Source organism: Mytilus edulis, chromosome 14 (assembly GCF_963676685.1).
Source record: "Mytilus edulis chromosome 14, xbMytEdul2.2, whole genome shotgun sequence".
NCBI classification, from domain to species: Eukaryota; Metazoa; Mollusca; class Bivalvia; order Mytilida; family Mytilidae; genus Mytilus; species Mytilus edulis.
The window spans coordinates 70,651,696-70,671,019 of NC_092357.1; the positions used below are offsets into that span (position 1 = coordinate 70,651,696).

The following is a 19,324-nucleotide window of genomic DNA, read 5'->3' on the forward strand; positions in this document are numbered from 1 at the left end:
AAATTTTGACGGGCGTATAAAATGTTAAACAAGTTTACAATTACATGCATTAAGAAGAAAGAATGATTCTGATTGTGGTCTAAAAAGCCCCAGTCCCACTAGACCACGATCGCACCACGCTCACTGCGATCGAAAATAAATTTAGATCGTGGTGAGGTCGCGGTATGAGCGGCATGAAAATGTAAATCTTCGTTGCTTTCACGATGCTACTACGTCCTCTATACGCTTCTACAAAGATCCCGCTACGATTATACCACGTTCTGACCGCGCTTATTCTGCGACCTCACTACGCTTATCAAGATCTTTCTACGCTCTTCGCGTTCTCACTACGACCATACCACGAGTTATCCGATTGCAACACGATCTTACTGCGATTAAAACACGTTCTTACCACGATTATACTACGTTAATAGCACGATCTTACTACGTTCTCAGCAATAACGTCAACATCGTGTTCCATATCAATACAGTTCAAGTACTTCTATTTCTGATTAAATCGAAGATTTCTCTGAAACAATACTAAACAAAAAAAAATATACCAGAACACGTGGGCATGGTGGTAGGAGTTGATGTAGAGGCAGAGGGAGCAAAGTAACGAAGTAACGAATCCTGATCAAGCAGAGATGTCGGACCGACCAATCCAACCTAAATTACAACCTATTGCTGGTCCATAAAGCTCAATGACGATATTCTAGTGAACGATAGCAGAGAGATGACATAGATGTATCAATATATAAAGGAAGATGTGGTATGAGTGCCGATGAGACAACTCTCCATCCAAGTAACAATTTATAAAAGTAAACCATTATAGGCCAAGGTACGGCCTTCAACACGGAGCCTTGGCTCAAATCAATCAGCACGCTATAAAGGACCCAAAATATCAAAAGTGTTAAACTATTTAAACGGGAAAACCAACGGTCTAATCTATATAAAAACGAGAAGCATGGTTGAGCCGTTAGAGGAAATGGGTAATTACATTCAAACAAACGAAATCTAGGGAGCTTTTTTTATATATTTCATGTGAAAATGACCATGAGAATGATGATCGTAGTGTGAACGTAGTCAGGCCGTAAGAAGAGCGTGATGAGGACGGCAAGCGCGTGCTAGAATCGTACTATGGTCGTAAACAACGTGGTATAGTCGTAGTGGAAGCGTAGTTGGGTCGCAGTGAGAACGTGATGGTCGTGGTGAGGTCGTGATAACATCGCTCTGCGATCGTAGCGCAGTCTCTCCGAATAGAATCACGCTTTCGCTACGCTCTCGCTACGATTGTACAGCGACCTTTGCGATCTTACTACGCTTCTACTACGACCTGATTTCGCCACGACCGCACCACGATTGTTTTGAACATGTTCAAAGTTGGCCACGCTCTTCACGATCTTGAAGACCTCACCACGACCGTGATACGACCTTACTGCGATCTACACGATCGCACTACGATCATCAAAATATGCATTTTTTTACAGATCGTAGTGCGATCGTGGCCTAGTGGGACTGGGGTAAAAATGCATCATTTCCTTTTAGACTTCTAATATTGTATTCAAATATCTATCATGAAATAATTTGGTTAAAATTTCGTTTGAAAAAAAACGCTTTTTGGAAAAAAGTGTTCTGATTTTTCACAAACATGTAAAAATAAGATTCAGCAAGTAACTGTTCAATCATTCTTGCAAATACTTTCGGTAATAAGAATTTTAAGCTATATTCTAAAACAATTATTTTCAGATATCATCACATTCAATTGACCAAATGAAACAAGGGTACATTAGCAGTTCCGGTAATAAATGACTAAAGGTGTACAATCTCCTCATAGTTTAGAAAATTGTAGCTTAATGAGATAACTTATTGATTGCTTAATGTCCAGTGGCAAATATTTCATGCAACAAAACAAATACATGTTTGTGTAAACACTGAATGTATCCATACCTCTTTATTCCTTGTCTTTGTCTTTTCTTTTTCCTCATCTTCCTTTAAATGTATTCAAGTGGTGACCTTCTTTTGCAACACGAAGTTTTAAACAGAAGACAAATACAAAATGTAATACAATATCTTTATAGTACTGTAGCATTTATCATGCTGTACGTTGAAAGCGGCATCAGTGACATAATAAATGTGTGGGTGTTAAATTCAGCAGAGAAAATTACTACTCTGACAAACATAAGTATTACATTTTAAATATTGCGTTGACATACAAATATCAAAATCTGTTATCATGTACTTGAACGACACGGATACGTAGGATGTATTTATTGAAGAAAAACAACATTTTCAAGATTCAGATATAGAAAAATGGAAAAAAAAACAATCAGTCGATATTTTAAAAATATGGTAGCCATGGAAAATTGAAGGCAAATATTTTACTCTTTTTATTATATAGAAGAAGAAAAAAAATGAAATGACTCCCGTGTCATGCTTGTGCAGTTTATCTAACAAATCATACATGTCGATATCACAAACTAGTCAAAACATTTACTAAATTTTATCATCGGTATAAGGACATCATTCGTAAATATAGCTCAACATGTAATGAATGTTCATAATATACATGTGAATTTTTGATACCTTTTCTGAAATTTTCTGTCATTAAATCTTTTACAAAATTCATTGATTACAACAAAAAAAGAAGATGTTGGTATGTGCCATGTTGAGACAACTCTCCACAAGAGACCAAAATGACACAGAAATTAACAACTATAGGTCACCACACGGCCTTCAACAACGAGCAAAGCCCATACCGCATACTCAGCTTTAAAAGGCCGCCGAAATAATTGTCTACTTGTTTTTGGGATGTGTTGAGAGGGAGAAATCCTTTGTAAATAATGATAGAAAGTTATAGGTAACGACATAAACAATGTAGTTATTACAATAACTGTCACCTGTATAATGGATAGTAGAGCTCAAATAGGTCATCAATTACATTTATTATTCTTGAAAGTTACCATGTAGACTATTCACTCTGACAGGTTAAGGTGGTACCTAACACTACAGGGAAATAACTCTGTAAAGTCAGCTAAACGTTTTAACTACGTTGTGTTGTAAAAAGAATATTAAGCTTCTCAATGATCAAAATTGGTGTTTGTCAAACTGCTATATAACCAGTGTAATTTTTCTAACAAAACGGTTGGTTCAAAATTTTAGAAATTTTTATTTTTTTTGTTAAAGGTTCAAAGTAAATATGAAAATTAAAGAAGCCAAATTAATTTAAGTGCAAGTGTTGGGTACCACCTTAAGTACAAGAAAGGCGAAAGATACCAAAGTAACTTGCAGGTTGATAACAAACTGAAAACGCCATGACTTCAAACGAAAAGTACAAACAAACGGTAAACAAAACACACCATAGAAAACTAAAGACTGAGCAACATGAACCCCACCAAAAACTCAGTCTGGGAGTCTCAATATTCTGGCTATGAACTGTTTAGCTGCTATTAAGGGACGAATTCGATTTACACAAACTTTTATGAAACATAAAGACATTCATCTATTCGAGCATGTCGATGTGACTTTGACGTGATGGTAATGAGGTGTCAAATTATGGATTGAGGAAACTGTCAGTATAGACACGAAAGAAAAAAAATTGTTTACTTAATGAGCACATGTGTTTCTTCCAACTAATTACTGCATAACACAGATTGTCTTTCTAAAGCAATTGAGAATACCAGTTTATACAGCGATGTTATATCAGCGAAGAACTAATTAAAGTTTACATATGACCATTCCATCATACTAAAGGTCAACAAATGAGCCAATAATTCACAAAATGGGTATTTTTCCTAATAGAATAGAAATAAGGAGATGAGTGTTAATGAGACAACTCTCCATCTAAGTCACATTGCGTAAAAGTAATGAATTATAGGTCAACAAAGCGCCTTGTCTCACACCAATCAGCAAGCTACAAAGGGTAAAAAGAAAAGCATCGTTAAGTGACACAAAGTATGATGAGGGCTGATTTAATAGTGTAAAAGATTATGATATCTCAATCCGCAAAAACAGTTCAAAGGTTCTTGATAAGTTACTAAATGTGTTTTTTCTTTTTTTCGTGTATCATTAAAAACTGTTTTGTCTAACCTCGAATAATAGTAATAGACTAGTGATATTTTTTTATAGATTCAATATTTTTTCACACAACAACAAAGCATTTCAAAAAACATTTAACCGCATTAATCTGATGACAAACTAACAAATGTTTGAGTTATTTTCAAAGTAAATAGTAACATACTTTAAACATTGACATTTCAGAGGCAATTTCTTTTCAACAGGTCGATTGATTTTTCATATATTTCTAGAGTAGATGCATCTTCTCGTTTCTTTAACACGTCTAACATTATTGTCTTGTGCATAAATCATGCCGTGAGTTGTTTCATATTCTGTTGTTTTTGAAGCTTACTATGTTGTATTTATTGTGATCATTGTTGAATGCCGTATGGGGATTTATAATTCGTTTACTTCGACGTCATTTGGTCTTATGTGGAGAGTTGTATCGTTGGCAATCATGCTATATCTTCATAATACTATATACCTCAAATAGTGTTCACGTTGTCAGTCAACAAATGCCTTCTATTGACAAAACGATCTATTATTAAAGGTCAATTACTTAGAGATAAACATTTCGGACACTATATATTGATAATGTGTTGTTCACAATATTTAAAGTTATCCAATGATCAGGTAGGTACACTTTGTAATTAATTCTGCTATTACACTTTTAACGTAGATCTTTTAATATTGGAAAAAAAACATTGCAAATAAACATAAAAAACAACATTATCGGGACTATAACGTAAAAACGGGTGGACAATTTTTGTTCTCCAAATTTTTCATGATAGACCGAGGTTGTTATGCTAGATATAAAAAGATGTGGTATGCCTGCCAGTGACACAACTCTCCATCTAAGTTACAATTAAAAAAATACAATTAATTTAAGGCCACAGTGCGGTCTTCACTATGTAGCCTTTGTTCATACGGAACAGCAAGCTATGCAGGTCTCTGTAAAACCATTCAAACAGGAAAACCAACGGTCTAATCTTTATAAAAAAAAAACGAGAACCGAGCAACTCTGGTGAAACACATCAACAAACCACAACCACTGAACATCAGTTCCTTGCTTAGAGCAGGTATATCCATTGTATGTATTACTACAGTTAAAAAGATATTGGCCAATACATCTGTAGTGTGACCATATGTTCTTGTTAATGACCTGGCGGAGCAGTTGGTTCAACAACCTGGAGGAAAATCCCCAACTTCACACTAAATAGCTTTCGATAAAATTATGGACGACGGATGAAAACCAATGAAAAAAGTCTGCGTGCCTTTCAGGTCAGAAGATCTAATACATAGATGATCCAGACACTTGTTGAACTATGCCTTATCTTATTCTGCATTCCTGATTTTAAGACGTTTCCACCGTATTTCGTCATATTCAGATTATTAAAAGATGATGTGTTATTTAAAAGAGCAAAGATCATTTTCCTCATTGTCACCTTGATATGTCTATCAATTAATGTGATGTTTACCATGTCCACATTGATAAATTACTGTCGACATAATTCATATTCTAGATTCCAGTTATTTGACGACAGAATATCATTGGAAACTGTTAGATTTAATATAAAAACATTTTGGATGTCTACTGTTTGGCTTTTTGCATGTCTTTTTGACCAACTAGCATAAGCATTCCTAAGATGTTAAGATACATAACCAACAATTCCTAGTGTGTAAGTTTGCCTAATACCATATGTAATAAAAAAAAAATGGTTCATAACCTAGACAGATAATTTTACATTTTTGTGTGTAATAAATAAATGCAAAACACCAAAAACATGTATATATGTCTACAAAGGTACTATCTATAGGTTTACAAAGTGTGTATTGCCTGCAACAAGTCAGAAATTCAGTTCGTATTAACCAAAACATATAACCCTTATTTACGGGTTGAAAACACACTAAATAATACCTTGCACTATTTGTGCATACTTCTAAATACATATTAAACATATTATCAGGCAGGGTACTAAACTTACTCTGTGGGGACTTTTATTAATCTATTTTTGTTCTGATTGAACTGAAAACGTGTTCTATGGCTGAATTCTGAGAGCTGTATTCGAAAAAGGGATGGAAACTACCCGCAATGCGTTTACTCTAAACATGTACACAGAAGGATTCCTCTATATAATTCTATTTTTAAGTTGTTACGGTGTCAAAAAAAGAACTTTATCCCATAGCCTTTTGCACTTTTTATAATAACACAGTTCAACAGCAAATCAAGTTAATTCAAGTATAGTCATTGATAAAAAAAATTGTATACTTTTATAAATATGGGTCAAGCATTTATTAACAGTACCATGGTTTATAAACATAATTTCTACATACGTAATATGTAAACAAAATATATCATTTAAGCACACACAAAACATATATATTTGACTGTGAATTGAATACATATGAATTCCTGGACACACAAGGATTTAAAAAGTATACAGAAAATAATAGGTACTAATGTTTTAACAACAATAATTGCATTGTCTTTTTTATATACACTAACAAATGCATTTGAGTTCAAAAGTGATTTTAAAATGTTTGATAAGTTTCATAATTCTATTACAGTAGCACCTGTTCAACCTTAAACATCAACCGTTATAAATTATTGACGACTAAATGTGATTGTACATGATGTCTTACATATATCTAGTAAACGGTTTTTGCTTGAATGCAAAATATTAGTATTTCAATCTTACCAATTTAATCAAATTCCTTATTACAATACAATTATATATTTGTGGTTAGCATGGTTATTACAATACAAAGACATGAAAAAAGTCAAAAAACACCAACTCAAAGGAACAATGTACATAGACCTGTACATGTACTGATCAATTACATACACTTCATACATAAACCAACAATTTACATAGACCTGTACATGTACTGATCAATTATATACACTTCATACATAAACCAACAATTTACATAGACCTGTACATGTACTGATCAATTACATACACTTCATACATAAACCAACAATTTACATAGACCTGTACATGTACTGATCAATTACATACAGTTCATAATTATACAAACAATTTGCATAGACTTATATATATACTGATCAATTACATAACCTCCATACATAACCCGACAATTTACATAGACCTAGGCCGTGTTCACATTGACCTAAACTCGGTGTTGTGTTAGTGTAACTCACCCGTAAACTAAATACAATTACGTTCCCATTGATAAAAACTCAATGTTTACTTGTAGTTTAAATCATGTTTTGTCTACATACAGTCGATACTCAATGTAGGCCTTGTGTAGGTTAAGTGTACACAAAACTATGCATTGAAAAAATAATGTTCCCATGTATATTTAAGGAAGAAACGAAATTTGAATAAAATTGGATGTTAATGACAATTATTAATAAAGTTCTTTACAGAAATATTTGTTTAAACTTGATACATTTATTTGTTATAAAAAAAACTTAACATAGCTTTATTTACCCCTCATCAAGACTCAAACATTATCATTGCAAAACACATTATTCATTTGAAAAGGTTTTTCCGAATCGACTGAGTGTACACAGACATATTTGCCACTGATCTTCACTCAAACAACGATTCATTAATAAACATTTTACATAGACCTATACATATACTGACCAATTCCATACACTTCATACATAAACCAACAATTTACATAGAGTTATCCATAAACTGATAATTTAAATACACCTATACATATACTAATCAATTACATGCACTCCATATATAAAGCAACATTTACATAGATGTATACTTATACTGATCAATTACATACACTGTTTACATATATAAACTATTAAATCTTGTCCAGGCATTTATTGTAATCTTAAATAAATCTTGTCCAGACATTTATTGTTATCTCAGATCAATGTTGTCCAAGCACTTATTTTTATCTCAGAAAAAGCTTGTCCAGGCATTTATTGTAATCTTAGATAAATCTTGTCCAGGCATTTATTGTGATCTTAGATAAATCTTGTCCAGGCATTTATTGTAATTTTAGATAAATTTTATTAGTTATTTCTGTTGTATATTCCTTTAAATTACTGGAATAACTACCGGTAATTAAAAATAATGTCTGGTTTAAGTAACACCTGGATTATGAGTGAATTCTTTCATTTTCATTGTAATACATTTCTAACATTGCAACAATATTTTCTTCGTAAAATTCAAATTTATGAAATGTTTACTTTAATTGTGATTCTTTTAGCTGGAGATTTTCCTCAAAAAGATTTACAAGTTCAACAAAATGTGATTCACGGGCAATATCAAGTGGTGTATGATCATTCCTATTAAACATTTTAACATCTGCGTTCCAAGCAAGTAATATTTTAACAGTTTCAATGTATCTTTTTAAAACTGGTTCCACTCTATCTTTACTGTATAATGATTGCAAGTGGTAATGATATGAACAAACTGCATGTAAAGGTGACTCTCCCTTACTATTACACTGATTGACATCAGCTTTTTCCTGAAGTAACAGTTCGACTGTTTCTTTTTGTCCTGTTCTACATGCAGCAAACAATGGAGAACATCCATCCTTATCACACTGATTGACATCAGCCTTGGTCTGCAGTAACATCTCTACTATACCTTTAGTTTCTATCGTATGTGCCTCAAACGATAGAAAAAGACTATGACCAGACACATCTTTATTGTATCTTAGTAAAACTTCTGGCAAACGTGTATATATTCCTTCACAGGCGCCATACAAAGGAGACTTACCATTCTCATTACACCGATTGACATCAGCGTTGTTCTGCAGTAACAGTTCTACTATATCTGTATGTCTTCGTTTACAGGCCAAATACAGTGGAGACTCACCATTCTCATGACACAGATTGATTTCAGCCTTCTTCTGAAGTAACAGTTCTACTATATCTTTATGTCCTATTTCACAGGCAACATACAATGGAGACCGGCCATTCCAATCACACTGATTGACGTCAGCCTTGTTCTGAAATAACAGATCTACTGTTTCTGTATGTCCTCCTTCACATGCCATATACAATGGAGACATTCCAAACGTATTACACTGAGAGACATCAGCATTGTTCTGCAGTAACAGTTCTACTGTATCTGTATGTCCTCCTGTACAGGCCACACACAACGGAGGTGTTCCATATGTATTACATTGATTGACATCAGCATTGTTCTGAAGAAGCAGTTCTACTGTATCTTTATGTCCTCCTGTACAGGCCACACACAACGGAGGTGTTCCATATGTATTACATTGATTGACATCAGCATTGTTCTGAAGAAGCAGTTCTACTGTATCTTTATGTCCTCCTGCACAGGCTGCATACAATGGAGAATCTTTATATATGTTACATTGAGATACATCAGCATTGTTCTCTAATAATAGTTTAGCTACAGCTGTATGTCCTCTTTCAGATGCCTTATGTAAAGGGGAATTGCCTCTTTCGTCTGCGTTATTCACATTACATTTAACATTAACAATTAGAAATTCAACGATATCAAAGTATCCCGTTGTTGCTGATTCTATTAAAGGTGTCGTATTAAAGTGTTTCTTCTGATCTCTATATTCTAGTTCATCATAATTATTGTCTATAATGCAACTTTCTGTATCAAAGCTCTTTAATACTGTTTTTACATCACTCTTTCTTAAAAAGCTTAATAACTTATCTCTAAATGTCTGACTAATTAACTGTGCATTATTGAATGTGCTTGTAATGACATGTTTTGTTAAGTCGCATAACAGTCGTTCAAAATAATCTTCTTCTTGATCTTTCAATAGTACTATTAAATCATCCTTTTCTTGAATTTCTGTTAAAGATTCAAGGATGAAATGATCCTGAATAAATTCAGGAGTAGCATATTTCATAAAACATTCGGTAAGGTGTTGTCCACAGATTACAGCTGCCATTTCATGGATTTTGTCATGTATCATTCTGTACTCTGTGCCTCTCAGTTTGAAATATGTGCCATGTAATGTTGAAAAGCCAGCTTTTAATGAATTTATATGCCTCTCTTTGCTTAAGTCTATGTCAAATTCTTTGACAATGTGCTCAAGTTTGTCCTTTTTTTCCTTTTCTGACACTGATCCTAATTTAAGCCAATCTGTATCAAATCCATCGTTAAAAACAATACACAGAACAAGAGCACAGAATTGTTCTTTGTTTGTATCAATAATTGTGATTATGTCTGTTTTAATACTGTCCAGAGGAGCTGTAAATAGTTTCTCCACTTCCTCACATGTTTTGTCTTTTGACAATTTACAAAGCAAGGGAAAGTAATCAAAGTTCTCCTTGACTTGTTTTATATTGTCAATTATGTCATCAGGAACATACTTATGCAGCATATGAATTCTTTCAGCTTCCAGCAGACACAACTCGGGTGATAATAAATTGAATACTTTTTTTGTGAACAATGCAATACGTTGAAACTGTGATTCTTTATTTATATGCAGTCTACAAGAAATCAGTAATCTTGGATTTGATATCTTGGAAACCGTGCCATCACTTATACTTCTAACATCTGTTTCTGCAACTCTAAATATTTTGCCCAATTTTTCTGAATAATCTCTCCACATCTGTAATGTTTGTGTGTTGATTGTTTCCTTCCCACATATGTCATCTACAACAAACACTTGTTTTTTGTTTCTATTGTAATAATTCATTATGTCTGATGGTCCTGTTAACACTGGTATTATCTCATATTCCAAACTGTCACGCAAGTGTAACGCAGCATGATGTATGTTTGAAGATTTACCACAGCCCGAGCTTCCTGTCACAATAATACAGTTATGTGAGGGTAGAGACTTCAGTATGTGACGTGTTGCTCTGGTTTCGAAAAAGGTAGTTTGGTCTTGCTCCCATTCTCTTATTTCTTGTCCATGGTGAGCTGCAAACAAAAATAATGAAAGATGAGTTTGTAAGATCAATTTTGTACTAGAACCAATAAAAAAAACATATCCAATCTCAAATGCCTCACTCTCTTAACTGATCATGCTGATTGTAACTGAAAGTTTCTTAATCTATCTTCAGAGCATAGGAAACAATAATTTAATATTGTATGAACTAATACATTGTTCTTGATAGATCTATTTTGTAATGGATTTTAAAATAAGCTATTCCAGTACTGTTCATCTCTATAATTTAATCAACCAAAAGTATATACAATGTACATTCAGTAGGTGGAGCTTAGCCCGAATGTCTGCATCGATCATAAAATGAACAAATAAATCTCAACCTGCCACCATTCAGTCATGCGATACTAACAGCAACTTAAAATCATCCTGTTTTGGACAATATGGGAATTTATTATTAGCTATTGCAAGGCAGCAATTTTCAATTACAAATCTCCATGAACTAGTGAAAGATCTTAATAAATTGCTTCGCTAAGCGCAGGTGGATAAGACATTGTTTTCAATTTTTTACAGCACTGGGTTGATACCTCTGCTAGTTGGCTATCAGTCATTGAAGGTATCATCAGCTCAGTTATCAGTACTTTGGTACTGACATGATTTATAACAAACGTTTTTAAAATTGTGCGTTTATAAATTTTAGGAATTTTATGACTTTTTCAAGTCCAAGGACCATGACATGCAGAAAATTATCCGACCAAAACAAAAAATTTGAAATTGGTCTGTTACTTATTCATGATAAAACTATATACCAATTATCAATCAATATATCTTCAAGCATGATGAAAAAAAAAGAGTGGAAATATAGATTTCACAATTGCAACCAGTATATTATGATATTTCTCCACTCGAGACAGTTAAATTTTAATATTTAAAGCGCGAGGCTTGCCGAGCTTTTTAAATAATTAAAATTTAACTGTTGAGAGTGGAGCTATATCGTAATGCATGAGTTACAGTGGAGGAATCTGTTTCTCTTATGATTTCTATCCTTCCTTTTCAAAGATTAGAGGAAAATTTTGTACTTTTGATGTGACGTCATCAGACATGGTCGCCTTTTTTCATGAAGTCACAATAAGAAAATTCAGAAGAAAACAAGAAAATTTAACGTCACTGTTAAATATCAACCAATCATTTGCCGAGAACAGATTTTTCACTAGTGAGGAGAAATCTTTTTTTTCACACTGGTCAGGAAAGGTGAAAATAGCACAAAAATTAGAAAAAATACTCTTAACATTGGATATGATGATATGATCATAGATCTCTAAAATTAGATATGATGTAATGCAAAAAGTAAAATCACAAAAATACTGAACTCAGAGGAAAATCGATTCGGTAAGTCCATTATCACATTGCAAAATCAAATAACAAAACGCATCAAAAACGAATGGACAAGAACTGTCATGTATATCTATTTTCAAATTATCATCAAATATATAAGTAATATTTTTCTTTCAACATTAAATATTTATCAGATCACAGAAAAGCGCTTAGGACAAATGAAATTATTAAATGTGGTGTTTTCAATATTTTCTACCTCATCAATTTGTACCAGTTTATATAATTGTCTGTCTGTTATAAATACAATCATATATAACAACTGATGGGCTTGTATGATTATTGGAAATAGAGACTTAGTAAACTTTAATCATGTTTACCTCGAATATGTTGTGGAATATGATCTTCAACTCGGTTTTTTACGTCTTCTGAAAAATAATTCATTTACTCAAAATACAATAGAACAGACATATTTTTGTATGTAAATTCTATCTTTTCTGTCTAAAGCTTATCATTAAACACCTGTTTTAAATAAGACTACTTTTATTGTTTTAATACGAAGATCTTTCAATATATTTTGGCCCTTCTGTGTATTTTTTTTTAAGTGTTTGCTTGTAATTATTTTTATTTTTTTGTCTTGGATGGGTTCATTTCTTTTTTCATTTGAATTGTTTCAGAATTTTGTACTTGCTTCTTCAAAAGACTCATCAGTGACACTTGAATTAAAAAAAGTTAAAAGACCAAATAAAGTATGAAGTTGAAGATATTTCTATCAATAAGTTGAAATGAATGAATGAAACAGTGAAAAGATATTCCTTGAACTCTTATCAAATTAAATGATCTCAACAGTCCTGCCTGTGAATTATTTGTGATTATATGGGATTACCCACTATTTTTATTGTTAAAGTTTGTTGTTGTTTGTTGTTTGCTGTCGGCTGTATAATTATCAATCAGTGTATGAGATGTGAGAAATATCTATTTAAACTAATAGATGAAGAACAGCAATAAACATGCTTTGTCTTTGATTTTTGTGGATTATTATTTTCTGTTTATGTACTGATTTTGTGTAATGGATTGATATCCTTTGTTTTTCTAATATATGACTGACACAATAAATTCACTCACTTATTGTTTCCTTATTCTCCTTTGCTATCTGAAAAATTAATTGAATAAAAGTCAACAAATTTATCTTGAAATATAATTCAAATGCCACTATAGTTTCAAAAATAAGAATCAATTTAGTCAGTCTGACAGTGGTGCTGTTAAGTTTCATTTTTGTGAAAATAAATGGCAAAGAAAATTATAAATCTTTCAGGGGGAGTCAACATAAAAGAATAAGATATACAGGTGCGGATCCAGAAGGGGGTTACAGGGGTTGGAACCCCCCTTTTTGGGGACAATCAATGCATTTGAATGGGACATGTAATTGGAACACCCTCGTGTAAGGTGTCATCATGACATTGAGGAGTCACTCTCATGCCAACCTTTTGAATAGATTTCTTCATAATGACAGTTTTCTTTTCTAGATCATCGTATAAAATAAGTAAAACTATATGCTTGAAACACTTGGTTCATTGAAACGACTTTGAAGTACCCACTCAAATAGATAATCTATATGAAAGTTAAATTATTAAGTTTTAAATTAGAGACTTTTCTTGCTTTTGAACATTTTCCGTCATAACAACAATTTTTTTTTCTGGACTATCATTAAAAGAAGGAGAGGAAGCGTAAAAACTTTGCTTCAAACACGTGCGTCGCAAAGTGGTAAATAAATCCTGTTTGTGACATGTGACATAAGCCATTTAACCATATCATTTTGTTATAAAATACAATCAACACCTTTGTTAATTAGTCCTTTGATGTCAATAGCTGTGAATGCAATCAGCTGATTATTGGTTTTCTGTCAAAATCTTCAAGAGTTCAAGGTGAATTCAGAGCATTGTCTGATTGGTAAAGTCTGCTAAACCCGAAAAAAGTAAATAAACAAGATGGCTGAAAATAAATCGTTATAATATTTCATTCGCCAAATTCTTTCGCCATGCAATGACAAATTTTTATCGCCACAATTATTATTTTTTCGCAAATTGCGAAAATGGGACTGCCAGCGGAAACCCGGGTTAGGAACCCCCCCTTTTTAAAATGGCTGGACCCGCCCCTGGATATGAGATACAATATGGATTCCCTCGCATTTAATACTAATCATTAAGAATATGTGTGTTGAATTGAAACAGTACGCCAAAATGGTTAACTCTTGATATTTGTTTTTGCTGAATCAAATGTGTGTCTGTATGTAGCATTTTATAAGAAAATAGGCAAACTTTAAAAAATGGTCAACATTATACAGGATTCTTATATGACGTGCTTCTTTCGCTTTGTAAACAACACTGTGATAAAATTCTCGATATATCTATACTTAGCGCAGACTCTGTGGTGTACTTGATAATGGCTGTTACAATACACTTCCCACGTAATTCCACATGTATTGAAACCTATTTGCAAACCCTTTGCCGATTTTATTGTTTTAAAAATTGCAATTAAAAAAAAGACAAAATCACCTTTATTCTTATCCATATGCATAATAAAAAAAAAGCAATTCACAAAACCTCAAAGAAACCAACAAAATAAATATAAAATAAAATTCCGCGAAAGTCTATTAATGTTTTTGGTGCATTAAATCATTTCAAAACATGACGTCATACAAATGAAAACGCTAAAGTTGAAAATTTTTCTGTTACCTAAACCCTTGAAATGTTGAATTATTGATATCAAGGTAGGTTTTGTTTGATTTTCTTTTCTATTGTATTATTCGCATATTTACTGATTTCAGCAGGTCAACATTGTGGCTCCTTAGTTACGAAATATCAACTTTGGATTTGACGGTAGATTACGAGAAAAACATGTAAATCAAAATGACAATTGTTGGTTTTGAGAATGTAACAGATTTTTATTTTAGCGATTGTTCACAAATGATCCATGCAAGCTACGGATTAATTAGAATGTTTGAGATTTATCTAACAGGGAGTAAAAAAGAACAGCCACACACAGCTTTACCCCCCTGGCTTCAATTTTTTTAATGATCATATTTGTCCCATTAGAATCGAAATTATTCATGGAAGCCATAAATTATTGGAAATTTACACATGGCCTGGGCCGTGATATTCGTTAATTTTATCCCTCGCTAACGCTCAAGATAAAGTTCGAATATCACGGCCCAGGCCATGTGTAAATTTCCAATAATCTATGGCTTCCAAGAATTATCTCTTAAATAACACTTCTAAAATAAATTTGGGTCTTTTGTTTTCTCCTTTTTTTGAGTGTAAATTCACATTGCAATAAGACGAGTCACGGTACTTGTCTATCCCAAATTCATGTATTTGGTTTTGATGTTATATTTGTTATTCTTGTGGGATTTTGTCTGATGGTTGGTACGTTTCTTTGTGTGTTACATTTCAGTGTTGTGTTGTTGTTCTCCTCTTATATTTAATGCGTTTCCCTTGGTTTTAGTTTGTTACCCCGATTTGGTTTTTTGTCCATTTTTTTTTATTTATGAGTTTTGAACAGCGGTATACTACTGTTGCCTTTACTTTACTAAGCAATATTATGCATTTTGACTCATGTGTGGTTCTAGTGTCTATAAAAGTGTTCAATATATTAGAAAAAATACAAAATGATAAAATTAACTTAAAAGGACAAACACTCAGTTGATCTTTTATTATTCTGAATTGCTAGATATAGTTTTAAGATATTTGATTTTTGTTATACAGTTTATTATAATTTTCTATAATTTTATAAGATAACATCCTTAGTGAAGAAAACAAACTCATGTTAGGTATTGTTTGATGATTTAGCCATCGCAGCTACATTAAGGCCGTTTTCACACTACTTTCGACAAGGGCAGATAACTCCGTTCAATCTCATTAAATATTCATGCGTCGTTGTACACGCCGCCATGATGGAGAAGAAAAAATGTCCAGTTTACCATCTTTTGATGAAGCAGCGTTGCAGCAATCGTTGCCTTAGGATGCGGAATGGGTAATTATAGAAAAATTGTAAAAAGTCATGGATAAATTATATGATTTAGGCGATTTTCTGTCGAGTATTAAGCCCCGCCCTCTACGAATATTTAGCCAATCAAAAAATACCTGCTTCATTTAGAAGCTTGCATCAATATTTTTCTCAAGCACCTGTAATGTGACGAAAAATAGGAAATATGGACAGAAATGTGGAATTTGTGTTAATCTAGATAGATATTTAGTTAGAATTAACCCAACAACATCACAAAAAATGGAAACAGTACGTTTAAACGGAGTAGTCTGCAAATCTCAGGCCTCCGACTTGTGATGTTGTGCCTCCGACAGTGTCGGGGGTATAACTAGCCTAATTTATGCATTCTCTCGGTTAAAAGAAGTTATTTGCACTGATCCAATCTATTGTTTTCACATTTTTGTTGATTTTAATGAATGTTTGATGCATATCCTTTACAAATGAAGATATACACAAAAAAGGGGGGGGGCACATTTGTTTCAAGATGGTGAAATTATACCCCCTTATCATGTTCATATAGTCTTCAAGCCAGGAAAGTGATATATTTATACCAGAATTGGTGCAGTTATGCAGACCATCTTGCTGAATGTGTGGTCAAGCCCTTTCAGTCATTCATTTTGTGATAGCTATATGCAGCAATTAACTTAAAGCTCCTCTAAAAATTCTAAAAGTTATCGTTTAATAGGCGTAGCTCAATATTATCCTCGTCTCTTGGTTGTTCTTGCCATTAAGAATTGTGATGTCACGCTTTCAATGCTTGTTATTTTTACTTTGGCACTTTCCTATCATGCCTATGACCGATTGGAATAGACTTAATGATTAGTTTAGTTAGCAGATGTTTAAAATAGTTATCAAAGGTACCAGGATTATAATTTAGTACGCCAGACGCGCGTTTCGTCTATGCTGTACAGTATATTGAGTCAGTAGTTTCTAACGATAATGATAATTTGAGATACATGTACATAAGTTTTCATCTCTAACTGTACTTTTGCTTGTATGTTTAGGATGGCATTTACTTCCACACGTTTATATCTTAGCTTTTTTGCATTTGCACGTCTTGGTTGTGCACGAATCTTTTTATTAACATCTTGTGCATGTTTTGCTTGTAAGTGACAATTAAACTAGCATTCTTTGCAGCTGCGTGCAGTGATATCAAGGTCTCGGGCCATACCGATGTGTCTGCAGTGTCTTTAAGAGGCTCTAGATCTTCAATATCGTAACATGACTGCAGTACACTTCTAGTATATTCACAGAAAAAATATTTATAAATTAACTTTAAACTATGGTCCTTGGCGGTGATGTCATCTACTTTACACAATAAACGTGGTAAATCACCAGACGCCCTGCCCTGTTAACCACCGATATGCGCAACTTAACAAAACTTCATTTTACAATAAGTGCAATTGATTTTTGAGATCTTCTTATTGTTCTTACAAGTAGTCAGTAAACTTCAATGTGTGAAACTGCTTTTTTTTATTTAGTTAAAAAAAATTCTTATAAAAATATAATAAAATTACCATTTTAATGACATGACAACTAGAAGGGTCTGACATACCTTACGAAGAGTTTAGAAAACGTGTTAATTACCCAGATCATATGCGTACAGTTGGACCATATGAGTATTTATCTTACCTCCTATACATTTCTAGGAATATGATCGGTTAAAAGCGTCCTCGTGGAGACTGTGTATATTTGATATCAGGTTAGTAGGGAGACGTGGCTTATTTCATACATGGTTAGTAGTGGTGTTTTGTCCCTGAATACTCTATATTAGGCAAAAGGGAGGTGTTTTATTTCATACTGGATACAAAAATTCAATATACTGTACATACAAGACATAGACACATATATGCCAGAAAAGAAGTCATGTGCCAGATACACTGTATATACATAAACATTAATTAACATTTCCCGTCATCTATGTTAAAATAACTTTTAATATGGACATATCTCTTGTTGTCATGTCATGATGTCACTATTATAATGACTCGGTGAGAGCTTCAGTCCTTTCACTAAAACTGGGTACAATTTTACTATATCCAGAAATTGCATGCCAGAAAGGTAGGCAAGTGAGAAATAAATATTAAAATTCAAATGTATGCTAAGTTAGCCAGCTATGTTGACATGTCAGCTTTGAGTTAAATACATTCATCGTACATGTACGTACATTTGTACCAACATACATTTGTACATGTACATCTTGAATATAATATATTTGAAGCTGGTTCTGGATGACTACCAACTTACTAAAATGATATAGTTATTTAAGCAAGATATTATATACAAAAAAGAAGATGTGATATGATTGTCATTGAGACCACTCCACAAGAGACCAAATGTAACAGAAATTAACAGCTATAGGTCACTTTACTGCCTTCAACAATGAACAAAGCCTATACCTCATAGTCAGCTATAAAACCATATAGGTGTTCCAGACCACATGAGTATTTGGACCTGACCATACATGTATTTAAATCATTGATTGATTGATTGTTGGTTGCTTTACGCCGCATTTGGGTTAAATTGAAATAAAGATTTATCAAAATCTTTATTTTTAGTTTTAAAAGTTGAAATTATTACCATAAGATGGATAAAGTGAACAAGCGAGCAATTGAAATTAGACATTTGATTAATTGTAAATCTGAATGCTATTTTTGTTCTCTCGCCCAAGGTGACACTTGCTACCACAAGTAATGTAATATTTTTTCATATTAACATGTTGCAGTTCATGCATGATCCTAAGCATTTGCACTTTTTGTAAAGTTGCTAAATATAATAAAACAAGATTTAAATAGAGAAAAATAGTCAACAAATGACCGAACAACGCATTAATTTTATATCACTTTAAACCACGGTAATTCATTGTAAGCACTGTAATAAATGTATTCAATCGTAGAGAGCATCATACATTCAAAATTAAAATTAAACTGAAGAAGATATGTGTGAGGAATGAAAATTATTTGTTCTTATTGCTGACAATAAAAAATTATGGACCGTTATTTAATATGACAAAACACTATAATCCCTACATGCCCTAGGTCACTCACGCTTTTTGCATTTTAAAAGTAAGTGTAACAGATGTTGAATTTAA

At 32.9% G+C, this 19,324-nt stretch overlaps 1 protein-coding gene across 1 annotated transcript in view; it reads right to left on the reverse strand.

Annotated features, from left to right (window-relative positions):
- Positions 1-8,214: 8,214 nt before the first annotated feature.
- Positions 8,215-19,324, reverse strand: part of LOC139504446 (uncharacterized) — a 59,380-nt gene continuing 48,270 nt past the window's right edge. Inside the window, exons 13-15 of the mRNA XM_071294531.1 lie at positions 13,315-13,342; positions 12,570-12,617; positions 8,215-10,892 (exon numbers count right to left, since the gene is read on the reverse strand). Coding sequence (XP_071150632.1) covers positions 8,215-10,892; positions 12,570-12,617; positions 13,315-13,342 — 2,754 coding nt within the window. The remainder of the gene's footprint in view (positions 10,893-12,569; positions 12,618-13,314; positions 13,343-19,324) is intronic.